At 46.8% G+C, this 24,162-nt stretch overlaps 1 protein-coding gene and 1 long non-coding RNA gene across 2 annotated transcripts; one reads left to right on the top strand and one right to left on the bottom strand.

Annotated features, from left to right (window-relative positions):
• Window positions 1–293: 293 nt before the first annotated feature.
• Window positions 294–2,486, bottom strand: GSX2 (GS homeobox 2). The gene is made up of 2 exons (XM_036119685.2): window positions 1,851–2,486; window positions 294–1,168 (listed from the first exon to the last, which is right to left on the bottom strand). Exons 1-2 carry the CDS (start codon window positions 2,422–2,424, stop codon window positions 828–830), a joined length of 915 nt encoding a protein of 304 aa, XP_035975578.1. The 5' UTR covers window positions 2,425–2,486; the 3' UTR covers window positions 294–827.
• Window positions 1,780–18,786, top strand: LOC118552924 (uncharacterized). Its single transcript, XR_013446139.1, has 3 exons — window positions 1,780–1,913; window positions 10,769–11,306; window positions 17,879–18,786. It is a non-coding gene; the product is annotated as an uncharacterized LOC118552924 (long non-coding RNA).
• The last annotated feature ends 5,376 nt before the right edge of the window (window positions 18,787–24,162 follow it).

Here is a 24,162-nt window from a genome sequence, read left to right as displayed (position 1 = left end):
GACTTGTCCTATCAACTGTGAGCGGTTTAGCTATTTTGAGGATGGGGAGTTCCTACGTGGTAGGCAACATCATGACTGAGGGTGTGCCACAAACTCCTTCAACCAAAGCCCCACATGACTAGTTTTTAGTCAACACTTTCCTCTAAATTCTCAGACACGCTCCCCCCCATCCCTCCATCCATGCCTTTCTCTAGATATGGGTGAGGGGGAGCCGGGGAAAGATGGTGAGCGCAAACACCACAAATTTAAAACCTTGATTTTGTTTCATTTATTTAAATAAATATAAATATAAATTTTATATAAAACTATTCACATACAAAGGGACTTCGCAACTTGAATTCCAATCTCTCCCCAGGCAAATTTTCAGAAAGCAAGACCTACAGGGTTTAATTTTCTAAATTATTTGCAGTTCAATACTTTCATTTAAAAAACAACAACAGAAAATAATCCAGAAACCCCGTGTTCTTCTTAGGTTCTGAAATACAGTAGGGAAGGGGGAAATGACATGCGCTTTCAAAATCCCAGATACAGCGCTAAACTTAAGCCAACCGTGTTTTTTTTTTTCTCTGTTATATGACAAGGCTGAGTTGAATCTAGATTATTTACATTAAAAAAAATGACCTATAACTTTGAGTGTAGCTTCAAACAAATAGGTCAAGGAGGAGACTTGAAGGGTCAGGCTGGGCACGTATGCCCGCAGAATGCTCAGCTCCGTCCTTCTGCAGATGGGACCACAGAATGGGCGTGGATTTGGGCCCCCGGGTGTCCGCCGCGTTGGTGTTGTGGGGGCTGCCAGGAGCGTGTGGTGAGAGGGAGGCGGCCCTCCTTCATAAGGGAGAAATCTCCTTGTCATCGTTGGCCGAGGCCGGCGACAAGGAGTCCTCATCCTCGGAGCGCGCGTAGTGCGCCTGGCTGCCGACACACTTGCAGCCCGCGTGACTGTTCCTCTGTGTACCCTTCCCTTCCTTCTTATGCTTCACCCGGCGGTTCTGAAACCAGATTTTCACCTGCTTCTCTGACAGGTTCAGGTATGTCGCGATTTCGATCCTCCGGAGTCGAGACAGGTACATGTTGGAAGAGAATTCCCGCTCCAGCTCCAGGAGCTGCGTGCTGGTGAACGCCGTCCTCATCCTCTTGCCATTGGGTACCTGGCTGGCGTCCGAGCCCCCTGCAGACCGGCCAAGAGAGGGCAGAGAGGTAATTCTCGGGTGAGGCGATCCCACCCCACGTGCCATCCCTTGGAAAGGACGCCTCTCCAGGACCCACCCGCGAAGCTCATTCAAACACCTGTATCCATCCCTCACCCTTTCCCATTTCAGGGCACTTCTTTACTCGGCGGGGAAGGATAGAGACGCCCACAGCAAGTGAAGGCCTTTGATGTGTGAGTTGTAAAGTCAGAGGCTTAAAGAGGGGTGGAGGCTTGCATTGTCCGGTCGGCTCCCTTCAAGCCTAGCAGAGAGGCAGGCAGGCTTAGCCAAAAGCATCGACAGGCTTTAGCTAGCCCCGACGACGGAATGCCACACTTAAGTTCAAACCTACCCACCCTGCACCTCAGCCAGTTTAGCCTTCGGTTTCTCAACCCGCAAGTTCGAGGTCCCAAAGGCCCCGATATTACGCAAGACTCGGACACCAGGTACCGGGAGTGCAGGCACCAGGCTGCTTGGAGAGGTTCGAAAGCTAACTTCCGCCTTCGTGGAACTTCTGGGGACGACTCCACAGTTCCACGAAAAGCCCCTCCTCCCCCCTCCCCGCCCCCCCCCAAAGCTGCCACTTCCTCCACTGGAGGCGGAAAGTTTGCTCCTGGGAGCCGGGAAGGCGCGGCGCGTAGGTGCCCAGAGCCCCCGCCCTACCCATGGTGAGGCAGTGGAATCTCCGCGGGTCCCCCACGTTGTAGGTGGTGGCGGCGCAGACAGGTGCGTGGTGCTGAGGGTGTCCCAAGGCCGCCGCGGCCGCCGCCGCGGCTGCCGCGGCCGCCGCTGCAGCGGCAGAGCCCGGCTGCTGGGGCTGATGGTGGTGATGGTGGTGCTGCGGCGGGTGGTGATGATGGTGAGCGTGGCTCACGCGTGGGCAAAACTGCGCGTCCCCGGGACCCGAAGAGAACTGACCCTTGAGCAGGGGCAGGGCCCCAGCGCCCCCCGGGGCCCCACTACCCCCGGCCCCTGCACTCCCGGTGCCTGCGCCCCCGCCGCCGGAGCCGGCGGGCCCGCGAGAGGAGTGCAGGTGCGAAGTGACGCAGAGTGGGCAAACGCAGAACGCGCCACTCTTGCGGGACGGGCAGGCGGGCCCAGACACCGACATCACCAGCGGGGACGGCATGCCCAGCGGGATGAAGAAATCTGGCCCGGGGTGCGGCTCAGGCAGCGAGGGCGCGGGCCGCGAGGAGTCCTTGATGATGAGCGAGTCGACATAGAAGGAGCGCGACATGTCGGGAGGGGTGGGTGGCCGGAGGGCCGGGCCAGCGGTGGCGCCCCCTCCCCTCTCCTGTTCTGAGCTCTGCCCCGGGCGCGGCGCGGACGCGGGCGGTCAAGCCCTCGGGGACGCGGAGGTGTTCGGCGTCTGGGCTGCGAACAAAGGGGTCCCTGGAGAGGGCTGGTCCTCACGTCCCCCGCCCGGCGCCCCGGCTCCGGGATTTTATAGCCCCCACCCCGGCACGTGATGCTGCGGAGTACCGCTCGGCTCAGGCTCCTCAGCAGCTCCCCACCCTCGGGATAGGCTGCCCGAGTCACAACAGAAGCGGCGAGGAGGGGCGGGCGCGCGGCAGGGAAGAACTCGAAGGAGGGGGATGGGGGAGACTTTGCAAAGTGTAGGTTTTGTTAATTTCGCGGGGAGGCCGGCCTCCTCCCCCTCTTTCTCCACGCTTTCTCGAGAAATCAGAGCCGCATCCCCCATCCTACCCCCTTCCCTAGCCCGGGCCCCAGCCCAACTCTTCCCCACTCCCGGCCGAAAAGCGCACCAGGTGGGGACCTTGAGGCCTTTTTAATAGGGATGCCCAGTGCTCCCCGCTCCTCTGTACCAGCCGCGGCTGCGCGCGGAAGAGCGTGAGGCCTGCTGTTTGGAGCACGATTGTGTGGGCGGCGGGCTGGCGGCGGCCGAGTCCGGCACCGCGGCTTGGACCACGGATACACACAGACACGCACAGACACACAGACACATACACAGTCCCCCAGCATTTGGACTTGGCCAAAGTCATTCAGGTGGTTAGTTCGTGACCGATCCGCGGCACAAGAGTGAAGCCTCCCACCTAAGAAGCCGCAGAGCTTTTCATTCTAATGCTTGAAAGTGCCTTTGCACTTGGGGCTTTCCTGGGGCCGCTCAGATCAAGGACACTTCCTTGTGCTCCTTTGTAATGGGCAGTGTACCCTTTGGTGAAGAGACACGTCGAAGAGTCACTCTCCCTTCTCCAAGCCAATGCATTTCCAGGACAACCCTGCAAACTCCGTCGCAATGATTTTGGAGAGAGGACCCAAACCCCAGCCCTCCTGGAGACTGAGCAGGCTTGGGGAAGGCCTTTGCTCTGGGTCCTGTGATTTTCTGCGCCTTTCTATTTTACAGACCTTGAGCAGCTCTCTCCCCACACCCCTGCGCCCCTTTAAAAGCTGAAAGAGTTTGAAGGAATTTGAGCCACTCAAGGAATCCTGCCTCAGGATGGGAGCCGTGGCTTGGTAAAGGAAATCTGAGGGGCATAGGCCCCAGCGGAAGACTTGCGCCTCCGTGGCTAGGCCAGAGAGGGTGGCTGCCAAGATAGGGGCTATTGATCTTTGGGGAAGGTAAGGTGGCAGAGGTGACAGCTTTCTCTTTTTTGCCCCTGTAGAAAATCTGGTTGGAGCAGGGAGGGTGAGCAACCGCTACAAGTCTGATCCTTTTTCCAAAACAGCTGACTTCAGGCCTGAGTTCACAATGGTGTTAAGAAACTTGGGGACAGGACTCCCTCCACCTCTGAGAACCAAGTGCCCAAATCCTAGGGGAGCATCAGCTTCTCGGCTGGAGGCATGGCTATCTCTCTGTCCTCTGTCTGTCCCTCCTTTCCCCTTTTTCATCTCTGGGACCGTTTCTTTTGCCTGCTAGAGAAGTGTAATTGGGTTGTAGGGACGCCCCGCTCTGGGGAGCCCAGGATTTATGGATGGCAATTAAAGTTTTATGAATTGCAGCTGAGGCTGGTTATTGAGCTATTTGAATGTGATTAGAATTCAATTAGAAAGCGGTTAGTGGACGGTGGGTCTCCAGAGTGTAAACAGACAGCTATTCCAGAAATGTGCTAATCCAACATCTTGTGACAACAATTAAGGAGTCTCAGGGCTTAACTCAGGGCTGCTCAGCTGTAACTACTTTTGTACCACAAGGTTTGGCGATGCAGCCATCACAGACGCTCAGCCTCAAGCCAGCCTGCCTGCCTACCCGCCCTCGCTCATGTCAGCAGAACGCAGGTAGTCCCAGAATCATTCCAGCCCCAAGAAGAATGGAAGCTCAACCTCTAAAAGATGCTTAAAGGCTGGGTGTTTTTTTACAGGCCTGAATTGTCCAAACAGGTGACATGATTTCCCCACTCTGCAAGTGTGTGTGCGTGTGTGTAATTTATATAATATATACTTATGTGAGCACTTTGTAAGTGCTCAAAGAAAGTAATAGCTTTTCCCTTTCCTTTGTCCTCTTCTGGATTGGGTAGAAGGTTATCAGAGGTCTGTTTTTGGCTTACAGTTTGGGTCACTGTGTTCCCTGTTGTTCTGGGTATGCTCATGGGAAGAACTCCTATGCTAATATGCTGGAATTTGCGCTTATGTGAGGACCATTTGACTTTAGAGAATCCTAATTATGAAGCATGAGCAACTAAATTAATTTATGTCTAAGTTTGGAAACATCCAGTTGGAGTGCTAAGGAATTTTGAGAAAAGTGAGAGGCCCATGGCATTACTTAGGGCTAAAAGGGGTGCAGTAGCTCGGGGCCAGACTTGAGGTGGAAAGCAGACCATGTCTGAGAAACTTGCCTATAAGAGAGGACTTGGTTAAATTGCTTAAGCCATGGTGATGAGCACAGGGTGATGTATGGAAGTGTTAAGTCACTATATTGTATGCCTGAAACTAATATAACATTGCATGTTACCTAAGTGGGATTAAAATACAAAGTTTAAATTTTTTAAAAAAATAAATTGCTTGAACACACCAAGAGCAAGAATTTGGGGGTCACGTTCCACACTGGAGGCTCTCCTCAGATTCTCCTCATTAATTCTCTTGGATCTCTCAGTTTTTCTTTCTTTTCTCGACCCAGCCCCATCTTCAGAAGTTGGCCCCACTGTGGCTTGCCACCCCCATTCCCAAAGGAAGCCTACCCTCCATGGCCCTGAGCAGCTATGTGGCTGGCCTGCCCAGCCAGACTCTTCCCCAGGACAGCAGCTCCTCAAACCTGCTCAAAGCAGGAGGGGACCCCTGAGCAGCCTGTCAGTGTGCCCCCACAGTGCCCCTGCTGCCACGCAATTTTATTTCTCAGTGATTCTGTCCGATAAAATTTCATCGTCCATTAAGTAATCCCTGAAATGAGAGCTCTTATGAGCCTATAATGAGCTCTAATTGCCACGACTCGGGGAGCCACGTGGAAGGATTTATTCGGTATTAAGCAGTCGGGTACAGAGTACAGGCTGTTACCTAAGCCATTACTTTCATAATTCAAGGAGAAAATTAGTTCTTTTAAGGGGCAGGAGGATCCTTTGATTTCCTCCCTCTTGCTGGGATGACAGAGGATGGCTTTGTCTTCCTTGAGTGCAAGACAATGTCACAGATAAGAAGGTAACAAAATTGCCCCCCTTCCACTCCCCTAACACACACCAGTCAGGGTACCCCATCCTTACTCTCCAATGAGAAAAAAATCAAAGCAGTTCAGAGGTGCCACCTTCTTGCCCCTGGACTCTCTCACTTGAGCCTGGGTGAGCAGTTTTCCTCCTATCTCAACCTTGAGATTTGATTCTTGCTTGTGGCTTTCAAGAAGCCTTCCAATACTTACCCCACCCGGGATCACACCTGACCTGGACCCCACATTCCCCTCTTGTTTCTCACTCTATTTCCTTTCATGGGCAAAGTCAGGGAAAGCAAAGAATGTGGACTTAGCATTGCTTATTCCGCAGGCCCTAGAGTTCTGACCTATTGATGTGCTTAGCTGTTTTACCGGCTGTAACTCGCACATTGCCCTTTCCTCTGCACACACCCCCCCACGAAAGAGAGCCCCCCCCATCCCTAGTCCTTTTTTCTCTCATTTTTTTAGCGTTTGCCCACACGGTTCTCCTGCCCCAAACAGAGACCGTGAGCAGGGCGGGACAGCCCAGGAGTTGGCGGGGCGGCCTCGGATTTATTTGCTCCTCTTACATTGATTTCATATTAGTTTCCAAAGCGATGAATGATCTCAAAGCTGGGTTTTGTTAGCCGAACACAAACAGGAGACAGGACTTACTTGCCCCCAGCTCCCTTTAATGAGGTCATTATCAAAGCGTGAACAAGTCTATGAATGTTTTATTGAAAGCGCATCGTTAACTTGTATCCATCCTTTTCTCTGAGTGGCATTGTGATATTGCTGTCTGTGGCACATCTTACCCGATATAGCCCGAGATTTCCCCATTCTCCGTAACCAGGCAACCCTTTCTGAATACCCAAAAATTGAAAAGAACCGCTTAGTCTTCAAGAAAGTCCTCAATAATAGTGGAAAAGAACAAAGATCCAGGAGACAACAAAATGCCACAGGGGTGACTTTTCATGAGCAATTATCTCTCATTAATCAGAAGAACAGCTGCAATATTAATTTTCTCTCTTTCTTCCTCTCTTTTCACAGTCCCCAACATTTGAATAATCATAAATTTTGATTTTATGAAGGAGTCACATTTTCAGGGGCTGGAGGAAAGCAGCTACCTAGGTGAAGACAAGGAGAAAACGCTCTCATTTTATTTTTTGTTTTGTTTGGGTAAAGCTGCCAACAAAGCAAAATGAAAAAAAAATAAAAATAAAAACAAGAGGGATATACTAGAGAAAATGGTCCTCCCCCCCTTTCTTCTAGATGGCGGCTTAGAATCGGGACTCTTTTCCCGCGCCGCCTCTTGACAACTCTCCCTCCCTCCCTTCTTTCCTCCCCCTGCCCAGACCCATTCCCCAGTTCGGCTCTGAGCAGGGTGGAGGGAAACGTCCCCGGCGTCTGGCGTGGGAGTTTCAGCTGGGTTTCTGCCCGTTTAACTTGCAAACGTGAAGCCAAGCGTTGTCGATCTGACCAAAGAGACACTCTTTGGGCGTAACTCGCATTGTGGCCATCAAAAGCCCGCCAGCCTTGGATGAACTGAGACGTGCATTCAGCAGAAATGGGGCGCTCGCTCTTCTTTCAGGAGCCGCAGAGGCGATTGTTCACAGGATGTATAGCCAGGGTGGAAAACGAGGATCCCCAGATAAGGCTGTAACCAGCAAACCGGATTGCGGGGCGGGGGCGGGGGGGGGGATAGGTTAAAAGAATCTCATTAAAGCCGAGGCTGCAATTAGCAAATACACACTCTTGGAGAACCCAAGCCCCTCTTGAAAAGCCTCGAGTCGGGATGAAAGCGGGGCAGTTCGGAGGCAGTCCTCACATGCCTACGCCTGCAGAGTGAACAGGGGCTCCGGGGCTCGGCTCTCCCGTCAGCTGCCCGAATATTACTTTGAACGCAGCGCAGGCGAGCCCGTTCGGCCGAGAGGGCAGGCGGCGGGCCTCGTGCTCACCCACCTCCGAAAGATGGCCTTGCTTCTCCCTAGTGTTTATTCAGAGCGGATGGGCCTTTGAGAAACCTCAATTCGCCTTTGTGCTCTCGACAGGCGCCAGAGTTCAATTCGGCCCTCGGAGAAGGGGGTTGGGAGGAGGACGCTGGGAAACGAGTGAGGAGTCTGGATCAGAATTTCGGGAACAGCCGGGTCTCCGGACCCTCTGAACAGTTTTGATGACACCCAGTCCCCGCCACACAGCCTCTCTGCTCCCCACTTCCCCTTAATTAATATTCGCCCACCCCCAGATCCTTCAGCCTAACAGGGCATCCCTCCCCCACCCTTAAAGCTCTCCTCTGTCATCAGAATAAAATTTATTGAGCGCCTACTCAGTGCCCAGCGTGTGCTAGGCCCTGCGGGGAGCACGCCTGAAAAGGCCAAGACTGTATCCAATAGAATATTGTTTCATTTCAGTAACAATGGCCTGAGGTGGGGAACAATTATCCGGATAATTGAAGCAAATGCTCCACCTCCCTCCCTCTCTCCCCAGTTCCCTAGGCGCTGGCCTTTTTTTTTTTTTTTTAACTACCTTTTTCAAAGTTGGTGGTTTTTGTTTGGTCGGAGGGTGTTGCTGGGAGCGTAAGAGGAGGCCTGAATCATTCACACGCATACGAATTCCCCACTTCCCTTGGCCTAAAGTTTGCTGAAAGCCCTGGCCTGAAATCGCTGCTTAGTAATGGAATTCAAGAGTTTTGTTTTTGTTTTTGTTTTTGTTTGAATGCTACCAAAAAGAGAGTGAACCTTTCTAATTTTTAGCCATCTAGGCTTTTTGGTGTTCAACCTTGGTCATCTGCAAAAATCACCCAGACAGCGTTATAAAAGTATGGATGCCTTCGAGATTTTGACTTAATGGTATGGGGCCCAAGCTTAAGAATTAAACAAAAAACGCTGGCTGTGGTTCTGATGCAGGTGAGGGTTGAGAAATAACGGATAAATCCTACCCGCTACTCCTGGCACCTGAAGAGAAGAACTTACCCTCTCTGAGCCTCACTCAGCAGTTGGTAGCTGGAAAGCGTGTATGGTGTGCCTACTATATGCTGGGCTCGTGGCATACGGGGAATGCTGTTGTACAAGACTGGTCCCTTGGGAATTTCAACAACTCAACTCAGTGGCGGTGAATCGCAAAAGGTCGCGTGAATGTGAGAGAAACGACCATTTGGCTCTAGGAGTGAGTGGGTAAAGCTGAAGTCTGGGAAGGTGACTTGCAGAATGAGTGGCAGTTGGCCTGGGAAAGAGGGATGGGGAATGTGTTGCGGGCCACCGAAGGGCGCACACAAAAGCAGGGAAGACTTTCTCTTGGTTAATTGCAAGAACTGAAAGGAAGCCAGGGAGATTGGTGGAAGAATCTGTTTCTGAGCCTGTGAGATAGGAAAATGCCTGCCACTTTCCAGTCCTTGTGAGGAATTGAGGACTGCTTGGCGCCCCGCCTGGTGCCTGGTAAGAGCTGTCGGTGGTTTTTATTATTATCCAGGATCTGCAGGTCCATGTGCCCTTGAGGCTGGGGAATGAAGTATCAGAGGGCTGGGCTTCGCAGAGGGAAACCAGGAAGCTGGAGCAGAGGCTCAATCATCTCTCCCAGATGGCACACCTTTTCCGAGCTGAGTTTCTACTTCCAAGGCTCCTTCACAGCCTGGAGCCTGCACCCCAAAGGTGCCCAACCGGGGGTTTCTCTAGCCTTCAATTTCTGGACGAACCTGTCTCCTTCAGCAGCCGCGTCAACATGGACCTGCCAGGGGAATTTCCCCACGCCCCACTCTCCATCCCCTTTGAAGGCCTGGTGTCCTGGAAGCCCCTACTTGGGACTGTTCCCTAAATTTCAACATTCCTTTGGCCTGGAGAAACCTTCCAGCATTGCTGGTCTGTTTGGTTTTTTTGTTTTTAAAGTTTATTGATTTATTTAGTAATCTCTAAACCCAAGGCCAGGGCGGGGGGGGGGGGGGGCGGTCCTCAAACTCAGGGCCGGGAGATCAGGAATCTTGTGCTCCTCCAATGGAGCCAGCCAGGTGCCCCCTTTGCTGGTCTGTTTTGCACAGGAGGAAGCAGGTGCCATTCCAGGATGCCAATCTTCATAGCCACCATTTCCATAACCCCATGTGCCTGGCTCTGAATGAGGAGCCGTGCCGGCATGACCTCATTTTATCTGACAGATAAAATGCCATTATTATGGCTGTTGTTTTTTTAAAAGATTTTATTTATTTATTTGACAGAGACGCAGCGAGAGAGGGAACACAAGCAGGGGGAGCGGGAGAGGGAGAAGCAGGCTTCCTGCCGAGCAGGGAGCACGATTTCCCAGGACCCTAGGACCATGACCTGAGCCGAAGGCAGACGCTTAACACTGAGCCACCCAGGCGCCCCTATGGCTGTTTCTTGTATGAGAATCCTCAGTCTTAATGAAGTTCAAAGACTTACAAGGTCAGACAACTAAAGATGGCAGAGCCAGGATTCAGATCCTGTCTATCTAATGCAGGGGTGTGGAGTTTTAGGCACTAGGTAATACTAGCTAATGATACCTAGCATTTATTGAGCACCTATTATGTGCCAGGGTATGAACTAAGCTTTTTAATGTATCTTTAATTTTTCACAATGACCCTGCGAGGTAGGTACTTTTATTATTTACTCATTTGGTTTTTGTCCACTTCTTGGTTAGTGTGGTTTTCCTATATATTAAAGATCACAGAGGCCAGTTTAACGTGGCCCATATGATGGGGCACAAACTGGCACCAGAGAATGTGATTGTTTTTATGCCCCTACACCCTGAACATAGTAAGTGCTGAAAGACATTTGAAGTGGGTAAAAGCAACAGCTTATTCCTTTACTTCTAAAGCCTTGATTGTAATCAATACATAGGTCCACTGGTTGGTTGGGTACTCGCCCCTCCCCAAATGCCTGCAAGCTGCACCTGGACAGAAACTGGGTCTGTTTTGTTTATTCGCCGTCTGTGTCGAACACCTAGCCTAGAGCTGGCATATATTAAGAGATAAATATTTGTTGAATGATTTCTCATTTTACAGATAAGGAAACAGGCTCAGAGAGGCTACGCAAATTGTCCAAGGCACAGAGCTTCCAAGGGGCAGAGGAAAGATTCAAACCGAGGATTTCTCATCCTAAGACCCTGCTCTTCTTTCCACCCCAGCCCACAGCGTCCTGTGCTGTGTCGCCTGGACCACAGCGACTGAGCGGGCGAACCCGGGCTGCGCGTCTGGGGGCCGGTGCGAAGTCGGTCCTCACTCAACCCCAAACCCCAAACGCGGGTGAAATCGAGGGAGGCCGCTCCCTAGATGGAGATAGACTGTGAGAGGATGCGAGGCGCTCCTAGCGCGTCCGCCGCTCCCGGCGCTTTCGCTGCGGGAGCTGGAGACCCACACCGTACCCTCTCTGGGGTCTCGACTCTCTGGGTCCCGATCTCTCCTTCTCCCTAATTTATTTCTCATTGGAAAACGAAGCGACTCTAAGGGATCGTACTGAACCCACAGCCCGAGAACACCGCGACCGGCAACGGCCCCCAACCACCTGCCATCCACGCTACGCGCTGCGTCCTCGCCGCGACAGGTGCGCATGCGCGAGCGTGTGTGCAAGGAGGGAGAATTTAGCGTGAATCTGTGTGCGCAAGCGCGTGTGAAGTGTGCGTGAGCGTGAGAATGAGTGCGTACGTGAGAGTGGGACACGGGGTGTGTGCGAAGCGAATGCATGTGTCGGCAAGTGTGTGAAGAGTGCGAATATGAGTGCGTGATTGTGTGTACTTGTGTATGTGAAGCGTGTAGGTGTTTCAGAGCTTGAGTGGGGGTTTGTAAGCATGACTGTGTGAATATAGGAGTGTGTCAATATATGAAGGGGCAAATAAGAGAGGCCGTGTGTGAGAGAGGGTGAGTGTGAACAGTATGCGTGTGAATGTGTGTGAGAAAGCATGTGATCCTGCGAGTCTGTGCATAGGTGTATGTGTAAGAACGTGCGCCCGCCAGGGCGTGTGAAGAGTATGAGCGGGGGTGTGGGAGATCGCGCGCGTGAAGTTCGCCTGTGAGAGTGTGCGTGCCCGGGACGCGTGCGTGCTTGGGATGCGTGCGTGGGGTGTAGCTCCTGGAGCCCGACCTCCGCCGCTCACCCCCACCCACCCAGGGGGCGGGCTGCAGCAGCCCGGCGCCTCTCTTGGCGGAGCAGCGGGGTCACTGAGAGGGAGGGAAGGAAGGAGGGGACAGAAGTGGCCCCTCACGGTGGAAACCTGCAAGTAAGTGAGAGGGGCTTTGGGGGCATCACCGGGAGTCCCCCCCCCCTTTTTTTTTTAAAGATTTTATTTATTTATTTGAGAGAGAGAGAATGAGAGAGAGCGAGTACATGAGAGGGGGGAGGGTCAGAGGGAGAAGCAGACTCCCTGCGAAGCAGGGAGCCCGATGCGGGACTCGATCCAGGGACTCCAGGATCATGACCTGAGCCGAAGGCAGTCGCTTAACCAACTGAGCCACCCAGGCGCCCCGGGAGTCCCCTTTTTCACCTCTCCCCCAGTTTTCTTCACTCACCCTCTGGATCATCTTTCTGGCCATTTACCCAACAAGTATTTATGGAATATACCAGGCTCTGCTTTCACGCTGGGAAAACCAGAAGAACAAGACAGCTTAGGTCTCACTCATCGTGGAGCTAACACGGGACTTTCAGTTCATGTGTAACTGCTTTGCAAAATGCTGGTGTTATAAACACAAATTTTGGTCTCTGCGCTCAAGCCGAGGGGGCATGGAGAGCTTAGAAGACAGAGTATGATATCAGTAAGACAGTACGTTGAAATAAGTGCCAGTGCATTCCATCTCCATCCGAACCACGACCCTTCCACTGCGCTCTTGAGCTTGGGCTTGAGGTTAGGCAGTCCTGGGTGTGAATCCCCCTCCTTGACAATGGAAATTATAATGGCACTCTTCTTATGGGGTGGCTGTGAGCAGTAAATGAGTTGTCATGACAACCCTTGGCACAGTGCCTGGAACATGTTTAGCACTTGGTATATGCAAGCTACAGTGATGCTGATGTTGATGTTCTGCTGGCCTGATGGAATGCTGTGGAGAAGGGGAGATGTGCTGTAGGTTTTTTTAAAAAAGATTTACTTACTTATTTGAGGGGGGAGGGACAGAGGGAAAGGGAGAGAGAGGCAGAGGGGTCTCTATCTCCGGACCCCGAGATCATGACTGAGAGGAAATCAAGAGTCCCATGCTTAACCAACTGAACCACCCAGGTGCCCAGATGTGATGTAGGTTACACTGTTTGAGAGATTATCTACAGATTCAAATTAATTTGTGTATATTTATATTATATTGCTTTGTAGCATCAGGTTGTGAATATCTAGATGCTTGGTCTTTATTCATCTCTACTAACTTCTTACCCTCCTGAACCAATGTTATTACTAGTGCAGTTGTTAAGGGGAAGTTCTTTAGGGGAAGACAGCAAGAACCTATAAGAGCCAAATGTCCTTCCAGGCAGCCTTAGAAGCATTTTTAGTCCACCCATGTGCCATTAAAGTGAAAGGGAATATTTTCACAGTGACACAAAATGCATGCTGTAATTTAACCTTGTGAGCGAAACTTCTAATTAAGTATGACATAGGAAGTATGTTTCCTGATTAGCCACGTACCTCCCTGGAACAAGGTACTGTATAAACAATTATGGGACATGGTAGTTTTGTTTTGTTTTTAATGTCTTACTGTCTTACTAAGTTTTTTGTTTTGTTTTGTTTTTGGTGTTCAAACTAGGACCATAAGATAATTTTGTTTTAAACCAAAGAGAGTATCTTTAAATATTGAATTTCCTTATTTAGACTTTTTCAAGAAAAAAATATATTTTAAAAAGTCTTGAAAAATATGAGAATTGGTTGCAGCATCTAGGCTCTCAAATTTAGTAGCTGGAAATGAATTTTGCCACTATCCAGCTGACCCATCCATCTTATGTTACAGTCAGAGAACCTGAGGTCCAAAGAGAAGTAGTGTTATAAGTGATCAATCCCTTCCAGCAGTCACCAAGTAGGACCATCTCAGTTTTGTTTCTCTGCCCACACTATCCACACTTACACATTTGAAGGAAGATATCCTGGCAATTAGGAGGAGAAAAGGGGGAGGATTTCCAGCTCCCTTCCAGACTGGCACATCCCTGTTGTGTTGTCTCAGTCCTAAACCCTTGGAATCTTCCTCAAATCCTCTCTTTCTCTCTGTACATTTAATTTGTGGGGAAGGCTTGATGGTTCTACCTTTAAAATATATCCAGAAACTGACCACTTTCAACATCCCAACCACTATCACACTGGTCCAAACCACACTCTGGTCTCCTGCAGAGCTTTCTGACTGGGTCCTTGCTCTCATCCTTGCCTCTACAATCTGTTCTCAATTTAGCAGCCAGAGGAAGCCTCTAAAAACAGAAGTCAGATTGGGTCAGAGTAAGAACCAAAGACCTTACAATGACCAAAAAGGCCCTCCATGATCTTAACAGTGGCTATCTCTCTGAACTCCTCTCCTCCTATTGGCCTATTCACTCGCCCCCCTTTCCTTTCTTGTCTGACCCTCTCCTGCACTGGCCTTCCCCTCTGCTGAGAACTCTTCCCTACAAGTCCCTTTGCTTACCTTCAGGCCTTCCCTCAAATGTCACTTGCTCACTCTTTTTAAAATATCGAAGCCCCTACTGTGCCCTCTGCACTCCCAACCCCCCTTACCGTGCTTTATTTTGTTTTCCATAGCATTTACCACTTTCCAACATACTATATAATATACGGAGTTTATGTGTTTATTGTCTGAATCTCCCTTTGAGAATGAAAACTCCTGGAGGATATTTATGTCCATGGGGTCACTAAGAACGGTGCCTGGCATAATAGTTGCCATCATCAATATTTGATGAGAATTCAAAAGAAGAAAGCCAGTGTTCTTGGTAGATGCCTGAACTCAATTCTATCTTACCTCTACATAGCACTTTGGAGTTTCCAAAGACTCTTAAATATGTTATGTCATTGGCTGTGCACAGTTATATAAGCTAGATAGGACTTTTTTTTAAATTGTTATTTCCACAATGAGATATTCAGAGGTTAAAGGACGTGTCCAAATCAGATCCAGGACTGGGATCTAACTCAGAGTGTCATTTTTGGTAGGAAACAAGTTCTCTATTCTAAACCTCTTGGCTAAATGAGGAAAATATAGGTCACTGGATTCGCTGTGGATCCTTCTAAATTCTGGCCCCGGGATGAGGGCTGGGTCCTTCTTCAACTGCCTGCCTTTGCGATTATGTAGCTGTTCAATCCCCAGCTAAATAAGTGATGTTTGGGGGAACATTCCACAATGGCCACATCCTCTTGTTTTTATAATTTGCACAGGGTTGAAAACAAGAGATATTGTCTTGTTGTTAGCTCAAGCTCATTTGGAGTCTGGCCTGAATCTCTTGACTTGGCTGGGTGCCCTCCCTCATCTGACTGCTCTGGGCAAACCAACATACTGTCTTAGTCAGTGCATTACAGTTCCTTCCTCATGTTTGGGTTCTCTGTCAGTCCATCAGATTTAGCTGATGAGCTCACTGACTGAAAACTGATTGAGCAAGACAATGTCCCTCATTCTCTAGGCACACACAGCACCATTGTTTTCCACAGATACTAGTGATAATTGACATCCTCTTATGAGGACATTAATATCTCAAGAGTAATCAATAACCGCTGTTAGAGCAAGAATTTATCATATTGAACTACAAAGGTAGCAAAAAAAAAGGGTAATATGATTCAGAAAATAGATGTAAGTATAAAATTACCAATTCTGAACAAGTTTTAAGATAACACTATTTCCGGGGCACCTGGCTCGCTCAGTTGGAAGAGCATTCGAGTCTGGATCTCGGTGTCATGGGTTTGAGCCCCACTCTGGGTGTAGGGATTACTAAAAAAAATAAATAAATAAACTTAAAAAAAAAAGATAACACCATTTCCTCGAGGATGTTCACATGTAGTAAAATAAATGACAGTTACTTCTCTGTTATCTTTCAAATACCATGAATTATTACTTTTCTATGTGAATGAGGGAAATTTAAACATTTTGAGACAAGAAAAGAAATAGAACCATTTTTTTTTATTGATATATTGATTCGATGTTTGGTTATGGATTAACCCATGCCATCTCCACTTAGAATGTAATACAAGTCTCAGTTATACACTATTTTTCTGCTCCAGGTGCTCTAAAGGAACAGAGATGTTCATTATAAATGCAGAAGGCATAGTTCAGAAAGGAGCAATGGCAGCCAAAGTTAACCGCATCATTGCTATTCTGCAGGGGGCTCTTTTTTTTTTTTTTTTACCTTGGGTGCTGGTGGTGGTGGTTGTTGTTTGAGATTGAGCAAGTTAGTGGTGTTCCACACAATGTACCTAGGAATGATCATAATACCATTTATATTGGCCAGAAAATGACCCCTAGCCAGAGAAGTTTGTGTGTATTTAGTTGCCAATAAAAGACAAAGCATATCAAATGAATGGCTACTTTTAAAGATAAGGCCTAGGTCATACTGTTAGATGAACTTCTGGAAATAGAGCTACAGTTGCTATTGAAATTCACCATTACTTATCAAGTGCCTGCATGTGCTAGGTGCTGGGGTACAAAGATGACTAAAGCCTCACCACAGCCCCCAGTGAATTCTAATAGGTGTGTGATGATGGAATGCAGTAATCTATGGAATCATGGAGGAGAGAGCCATTCTGTCTTCCAGCTGGCATCAGGGACTCTGGGATTGGGCCTTGAACTATTTATAGGATATAATCAGATTAAAAACAACACAACAACAACAACAACAACAATAACACAACAATGAGAGAAGAGACTTCTAGGCCAGGGGTCCATGAGTGAGCACAGACCTGGACGATGCATTCTGTGGAGCTGGAATGGCTGCATGCAGCAGGGAGAAACAGCAAGGGCTGCTTAGCAGCAGAAACAAAGGGTCTGAGTGGTTGGTGAAAGAGTAGGAGCTATTATTAGATGGATAGTCTTTGAGGGATGCTAAGTAGAAAATTGAAAAGATTATATTGAAATCATTATAAGGGATGGATTGGAAGAGAGAAAAATCAGAGGCAGTTGAAGTCTTAGTGTCAGTCTCAAGATGATGAAGGTCACATTAGTCAGTAGTGGTGGGAAAGGAGAGGAGAAGAGAGGATAAATTCAAGAGTGCCAACAGTCCTCGGTTGCTCTTTAGATGGGATGTGGGTACAGAAAGAGAAATGAGTCAGTGGGGAGTTGGATTTCTGGCTCAGGTGTCTGTGTCACTGAGGGCACCGTTAACAAATGTAGTGGTTACAGAAGATAAGCAGTGTTTCATTGTTTCAGATGGACTTGTGGATAGAGTGGGTGGGAGAGGAAGAAGGTGAGGTTTTTGGTGTTAAGCATTTTGAGTTGTAAGTGCTGTCAGAACAGCCAGTGGGACATTTTTGATGTGTAAGAGCAGTTGGAAATAAATATCCGAACTTCAGAGAAATTGGGGTTGGAAATAAACACGACATCAGCCAATAGTATTTAAACTACATATAATTGTTGGAACATCAAGTTGAGATGAAATTACTGAGGGTTGAGGTGATGGTTAGGATGGCCAAGCTCATTGTCTTGGCATAGTATCTTTCCGAGTAATTGGCACATAGTAGTTAACATATTTGTTAAATGCTGACTCTGTTCCAGAGTCTCACTTCCCCAGTTGGAAGGCAGCTTGGTGTGAATATGGGATTAGAGTTAAAAATACCCTCCTTTAGGGGTGCCTGGGTGGCTCAGTCGGTTAAGCGTGATGCCTTGCTCAGGTCATGATTTCAGGGTCCTGGGAATGAGCCCCCACATTGGGCTCCCTGCTCAGCAGGGAGCCTGCTTCTCCCTCTGCCCTTCCCCCACTCATGCGCGCGCTCTCTCTCTCTCTCTCCAATAAAAAAAAAAAATCTTTAAAAAAAATTGTTTAAATAGCCTCCTTTAGCCAACCAGGTGCCTTAGAAAGTTGACCTGAGCACTCAGTCCCCATCCCATCTCATCTAATAGAAATAGAGTGAAGTAGGGAAATCCTGATGTCATATTCAGGTACCCTGCCTTGTTTTCATTCCAAAAGACTTCTTTTCCCATGCAGACCTTAGATATTTTCTAATAGATTCAACCTTATCTTCACAGGGCCTGCTGACAACATGCCAAAGATCCATCAAGTAGGGCAGCCAGATGTTTATGGCCTGGTTCTGGCTTATTAGCACAGCATTGCTCAGATTCCCAGTCTGAGTCAGAATCCTAAGTGACTGTTCCAGGTCACAAGATGTTTACGTTCCTGAAGGATTTAAAGTGCTTGCAGAATGGTCTGTCATATCCACCTCCAGAACTACGATTGCTCATCTTTGAGATCCCATGTAGATGGAAAAATGAGGGAGAAATGGCAAATCAATGCACAAAATCATATACAGTGTCACCATTTATCATCAGCTAGAAGGTGGTATTGGTCTTGTTACTTTCCCGTCAGTTACCACATTACCTAACTGCCCTCATCCTATGATGTTCTGGATCAACCTCTCTGCTTCAACCAGGCAGAGCTGTTTGTGGTCATAGCACATACAGCCCCATATGTGGGGCTTCTTACCCACACCTTTCCCCATTTAAAGTGCTTCTATCCTTTTCTCACTCATCCAGTTTTGATCTTTAAAATGCTCCTCCAGGGACTCCTGGGTGGCTTAGTGGGTTAAGCATCTGCCTTTGGCTCAGGTCACGATCTCAGGGTCCTGGGATCGAGTCCCACATCAGGCTTCTTGCTCAGCAGGGAGCCTGCTTCTCACTCTGCCTGCCACTCTCCCTCCTTGTGCTCTCTCTCTGACAAATAAATAAATAAAATCTTAAAAAAAAATAAAATGCTCCTCAAAGTGGTAGCTTCTTCATATGACTTCTTCCTAATGGTAACAACTCAGATTATCCAAAATTCCTCAGTGTTTCCATGTATGCTTAATTATAAGTTTTATCTCTATATGGTATATCCTAATTCTTTAGGATACTTATGAATACCCTTATTTTTCCAGAGCAATATCTTGTAAACTAACCCTCAGCATCACCTAGAAAGATTGTTGAGTTGAATGAACTAGTCAACAAGGTCAACTTGAAGTTTTTTGGATGATGGGAATAATAATGACTGATTCATTCACTTGAGTGGTATGGCAGACACCGTACTAAGCATTTTGCCACGTTATTACACTTGATTGTCACAGTAAAGAGTGAGGAGGAGATCATCTTCATGTTACAGATGAGAAAATCGAGGTTCAAAGAGGTTAAGTAATTTGCTTGAGGCCACATGATTAGTAAAGAGCATAACCTGGGTGGAAACCCCAGTCTTTGAGACTCTACAGTTCATAATCTTGCCATGCTGTCTGTTTCTTAAAACAAAAACAGTTTTTGGTATTTTTTAATCTCTTTCCATTCTTCCTTGCACAGGGCTGCATACTGAATGCTGTAATTAAATTTGAGGTTGCAGGAACACAGGGATGCTAATTTCCTTCAGCGGATGAGTGTCTTGGTCAGCATAGATGGGGAAGTAAAGGAAAGTAGGACCTGCCTCAGCAACTGCAAAGCCAGACCTCATGGAGAACTGAAAAAAAAATCACTCCTCCTCATGCCCATTTCCTCAGAACGGGCTTACTCAGAGTTTTAAGGATCCGCTTTCCCTGTGAGAACAAAGCTCTCAGATAAAAGGCCCTTCATTAGAAACCAGTTATTTCATTAATTCAACAAATATTTGAGTGCTTACAATATGTCAAGCACTCTTCAAGGCACCAGGGAAAAGTGGTGAGCATAACAGAGAAATTTTGTCCTAATAGGGCTTCTGTTTCAATAGTCTTATATTAAGTTTTAGTGATAATAATTCTCATGTGGCTGTTCTCTTCCTGGTGCTTATTCTCTGGTTTGAAGACTTCCTCATTTTCAGGATTGTGCTTGAACTAAGAAGTGGGTATAAGCCAGTATTTTCCAAATTTATTTATCATGGACACCTGTTAGTTGCTTCTTTTTTTTTTTTTTTTTAAGATTTTATTTATTCATTTGACAGAGAGAGCACAAGCAGGGTGCACGGCCGGCAGAGGGGGAGGAAGCAGCAGGCTCCCTACTGAGCAGGGAGCCCAATGCGGGGCTGGATCCCATCATGACCTGAGCTGAAGGCAGTCGTTAACCGACTGAGCCACCCAGGCACCCCTGTTAGTTGCTTCTGCAGCATTAATAGTGTATGGTTTCAGCCTTGGAATTCTGGGGACGTTCACACTATCTATGGCTCCACAAAGGAACATATGATCTAGGCTAAGCCAATCAGTATGTTATCCCTTCCACAATGATTGGCTTGGTGGATACCATGTGACCTGAGAAGGTCCAATAAGAGCAAATCTCAGAAATTTTAAAGAATAATGATTCTCTCTAATGCTCTGGAGAGTGCAATGTGTACATATGAGGGCTGGATCTGCTGCGGTCATTTTGTAGAGAAGAGGGAAGAATCTGATACACAGATGTAAGCAGAGTCCAGAAATGGAGCTGGAGGCCTGGGCAAATTGCATTTTGCCTGCCCCATCTCTAGACTTTAACCATCAGTGAAGCCAATAAATATCTTCATTTTTTGAAACAGTTTGAATTCAGTTTTGTTAATTGCAACTTAAAGCATAGCAATTGATATTTAAAAAAGAAAAAAAAGATGAAGAAAAGAAAGGAAAATGAAAAAATACTTCCCTTTCCCTTTGTTTTTTTCTAGAAGCATTTTACAGGACTAGATTTTCTCAGAATAAAATCACATTGGGAAATGCTGATTTTGACAGTTGATAGCTATTAGCCAATGTCCTAGAGAGATTAAAATATGCATCCCTTTGACTAAGTTTTTAAAAAAGATTTATTAATTTATTTGAGAGAGAGAGAGAGGGTGCAAGCAGAGGGGAGGGGCAGAGGGAGAGAGACACAAGCAGACTCCCTGCTGAGGGGGAGCCCAACAAGGGGCTCTATCCCAGGACCCTGAGATCATGACCCCTGAGCCGAAATCAGGAGGCAGATGTTTAACCAACGGAGCCACCCAGGCGCCCCTTGACTAAATATTTTTGAGAAGTACTTTTGTATCTACGAGTATATAGTCTAAGTGCAAAGCAATCTTCTTCACTGTTAATCTTCAAAAATGGCATGTGGTAGGGGCGCCTGGGTGGCTCAGTCGGTTAAGCATCTGACTTCGGCTCAGGTCATGATCCCAGGGTCCTGGGATTGAGCCCCGCATCGGGCTCCCTGCTTAGGGGGGAGCCTGCTTCTCTCTCTCCCTCTGCTTGCCTCTCTGCCTACTTGTGCTCTCTCTCTCTAACAAATAGATAAAATCTTTAAAAAAAAATGGCATGTGGTTAAAATTTTTAATACAGTTGTTCAGTCACTGCTTAAAACACCTTTGAGATATTAGTTAAGGAAAAGAGAGAAAAAAGAGGTCATTATGATTACAGTTGAAAGAAATAACATATCTCAGGAGAAAGAAAATATAGAAAAAATGGAAGAAATCAAAAGATAAGGATAAAGTCAATTTTCTGGAAAGGGAAGTTTTAACACTAAACTGGAAGAGAAAGTATACAGTAAAATTTCTAAGATTGTGTAATTCAGTGTCACGTAGGAAAATGTGAAGATAATAGCTAATAAATCACAAGAAGATCTCTTAAGTTTGAGTGGACAGAAAACTGAAAGACAGGCTCAGTACAGACGAATATAGTTCAAACTATATTAATAAAGTCGTTCTATGTTATTTTAATTATGATCCAGAAACAAAAGGGGGATTAAAAAGGATTGAAGGACTATTCCCTAATGGTATGAGCCTAATCTGGCTCAATTAAATCTAACTGAATTGCTCTGTTCAACATGACCATCAAAATGTTGTTTTTGATCATCTTAGGAATGAGAACAGAAAGTAATCTAAGCCTTTCGCGATGGCATTTATCAGAATGGCGTTTGACGTGTGTGTGATGATAGGGTCCCGAGCTATCTAACATTTGTAAGCTCATTTCAGTAACCTGAAAAAGCCCCTCCATTAGTGGGCACTAATTATAAAATCAACATGTGAGACATATTATATTCATGGGTTGACTGGCATCACTTGTAGTTGATCTAAGATTATCATCTAAAGAGCTTTTGATTTTGGATTCATTTGCCAAGTTACATCATTCCTGTAGCATCTCAAATCAGGCAGGACAGGGTAGAATCGCATGCTGTTGCCACAGGGTGTAGATGGATCCGAATGGCCCTGATTTCGTCAACAGTCATGATCTAATCATGAATGATCAGCTGTTCTGTGATACCAACAAGAAGGTTCACCTGCTCACGTGACACGCCCTTAAACATCAGTTCCTCATGGTTGGCAGTGGGGTGGCAGGAGGGGTGTTGTGGGAATGAAGTTACAGGGATCCAACAGACGGCAGGCAGAATGAGGTCTCTGAGCCTAAGTGGGATCGCTTCTAAGGTGAACAGGCACAACAGCCTTGCAAGGATATTTGGACGAACTATCTCCTGTGGACAAACCTCTCACAGGCTAATCACTATGCTAATCCATGGTAAAATAATCTGTCTATTCTTTGGATGATACATGTATTGCCCCCTCAGTGAACCTCTTATAGATGATACGAACTGTTCGTTTGAATCTCAGAGAACAAGTCAAGTTGACTGTTCTTTCCAGTTCAGCCATTGAATTTTTAAGTTGCCTGTGTAGGTCTGACTGTGTAGGTCTGACTGGATGACTACTCATAAACGCTTTCCACTGCCCTGCCGTATGGCTTTGCTCAGAAGGGCAAAGAGAGACAAAACCCAGGAGAGAAATGGTTGCAGTATTTTCTTGTCTTTCTGTGTGGCTTTATAAATGCTCAGAACATGATCTGGCATGATGAATTGTTTCTGTGAGGGAGGCAGCTAGACAGGAACATTGTCTTCATTCTCTAGATAAGAGAATTGAAGGAAGATAATTTAGGGTAGGCTGATTACAGTGCAGCATGAAAATGCGTATCTACCGCTCTTTATTCTAGTATTCTATCCACCCTGATTGAAATAACACCACCATCAATAATAACAACTAACACTTATTGAATACTTACCATTCTTTATGTATATTATCTCATTTAATCCTCGCCAACAGCTCTGTGCAATGAGTGCTATAATTAGCTCCACTACACAGATGAGGATAACAAGTACTGAGTCAACCCAGTTTCCTGTTTCTTAAATATCATCCTGGGAATGTTAAGTGTTTGGGGAGGTAAATGAGCTTTTTATAACCACTCAGCCGTTCCTCATTATACTATGTAAAAACGGTTAGCCTAATTTTCTCATTAAGTTTGTATTTTTTCCTTCTTATTTATCTTCCCTTCCTGGTAGTGGAAACTTACCCACAGAAACAAAAGGAATCTTTCTTTGATCTTCACTGTATCTCAGCCTTTCAAGAGCCACTTGAGCTCGAGTAAGTTATTTAACCTGTTTCCTCTGAAATTTATAGAATGGAAATAATATCCCACTGTTTTTTTCATTGGAGTGTTGTGAGGGTGAGAGGAGACACAAATGAAAATGTTTTGTAAAATGTTTAGCACTATGTAAACACTGATATAAATACTGTTTTTCCTTGTAGATGGTCTTTTCTCTTTGCCTCACTTTTACCCTTATTTTTCTGAATAAAGACTGCATTCTTTTACATGTTCATATCTGAATGTCTTCCCGTGGTGCAATTAACTACAACAATAAAGATGATAGCAAGAGTTCTGAGGAAATTCACTTAAAACTATTTTGTGCCTCCAGGTGTAAGTTATTCTCATGGCAGTAGGGTGCATTTCATTTTCTGAACCTCCAGAATACCTCATAGCTCATTACATCTTCTAAGGACACAATTGATACCTTTAAATACACCACGCACAGAGTTATTAGTTGATCTCCCAAAGCCTAAAATTGTTCATGCATCTTCTTAAGTGCTTAATGTCACTAGGAGCAACACAATACCTTGAATATTGAAGCTCTAAAGTTAATTTGAGAGGATTCTACCTTCAAAATTTAGTTCTATATAAAAGTAACTCACATTTTAAGAAGAGGTTGAAACACGGTAGCCAATGACTAGAAAAGAAAGAAACTTTGAGGGGCACCTGGGTGGCTCAGTCGGTTAAGGGTCTGCCTTCGGCTCAGGTCATGATCCCAGGGTCCAGGGATTAAGCCCCACATCGGGCTCCCTGCTTAGTGGAGAGCCTGCTTCTCCCTCTCCCTCTCCCACTCCCCCTGCTTGTGTTCTCTTTCTCTCTGTGTCAAATAAATAAATAAAATCTTAAAAAAAAAAAGAAACTTCGAAAGTGTGAATGTAAAAAGACGTTCAGAAAGAAAATGATATGAGAAAATATTATAAGAAAAAATTAGAGTGTGAGTGAAAGCACACCACAGCAAGGCCAGTGCATATGTGTTGGGGT

This window comes from Halichoerus grypus, chromosome 3 (genome assembly GCF_964656455.1).
Source record: "Halichoerus grypus chromosome 3, mHalGry1.hap1.1, whole genome shotgun sequence".
NCBI classification, from domain to species: Eukaryota; Metazoa; Chordata; class Mammalia; order Carnivora; family Phocidae; genus Halichoerus; species Halichoerus grypus.
Note: the sequence above shows the minus strand (reverse complement) of the source record. Positions and strands in the feature narration are given on the sequence as shown.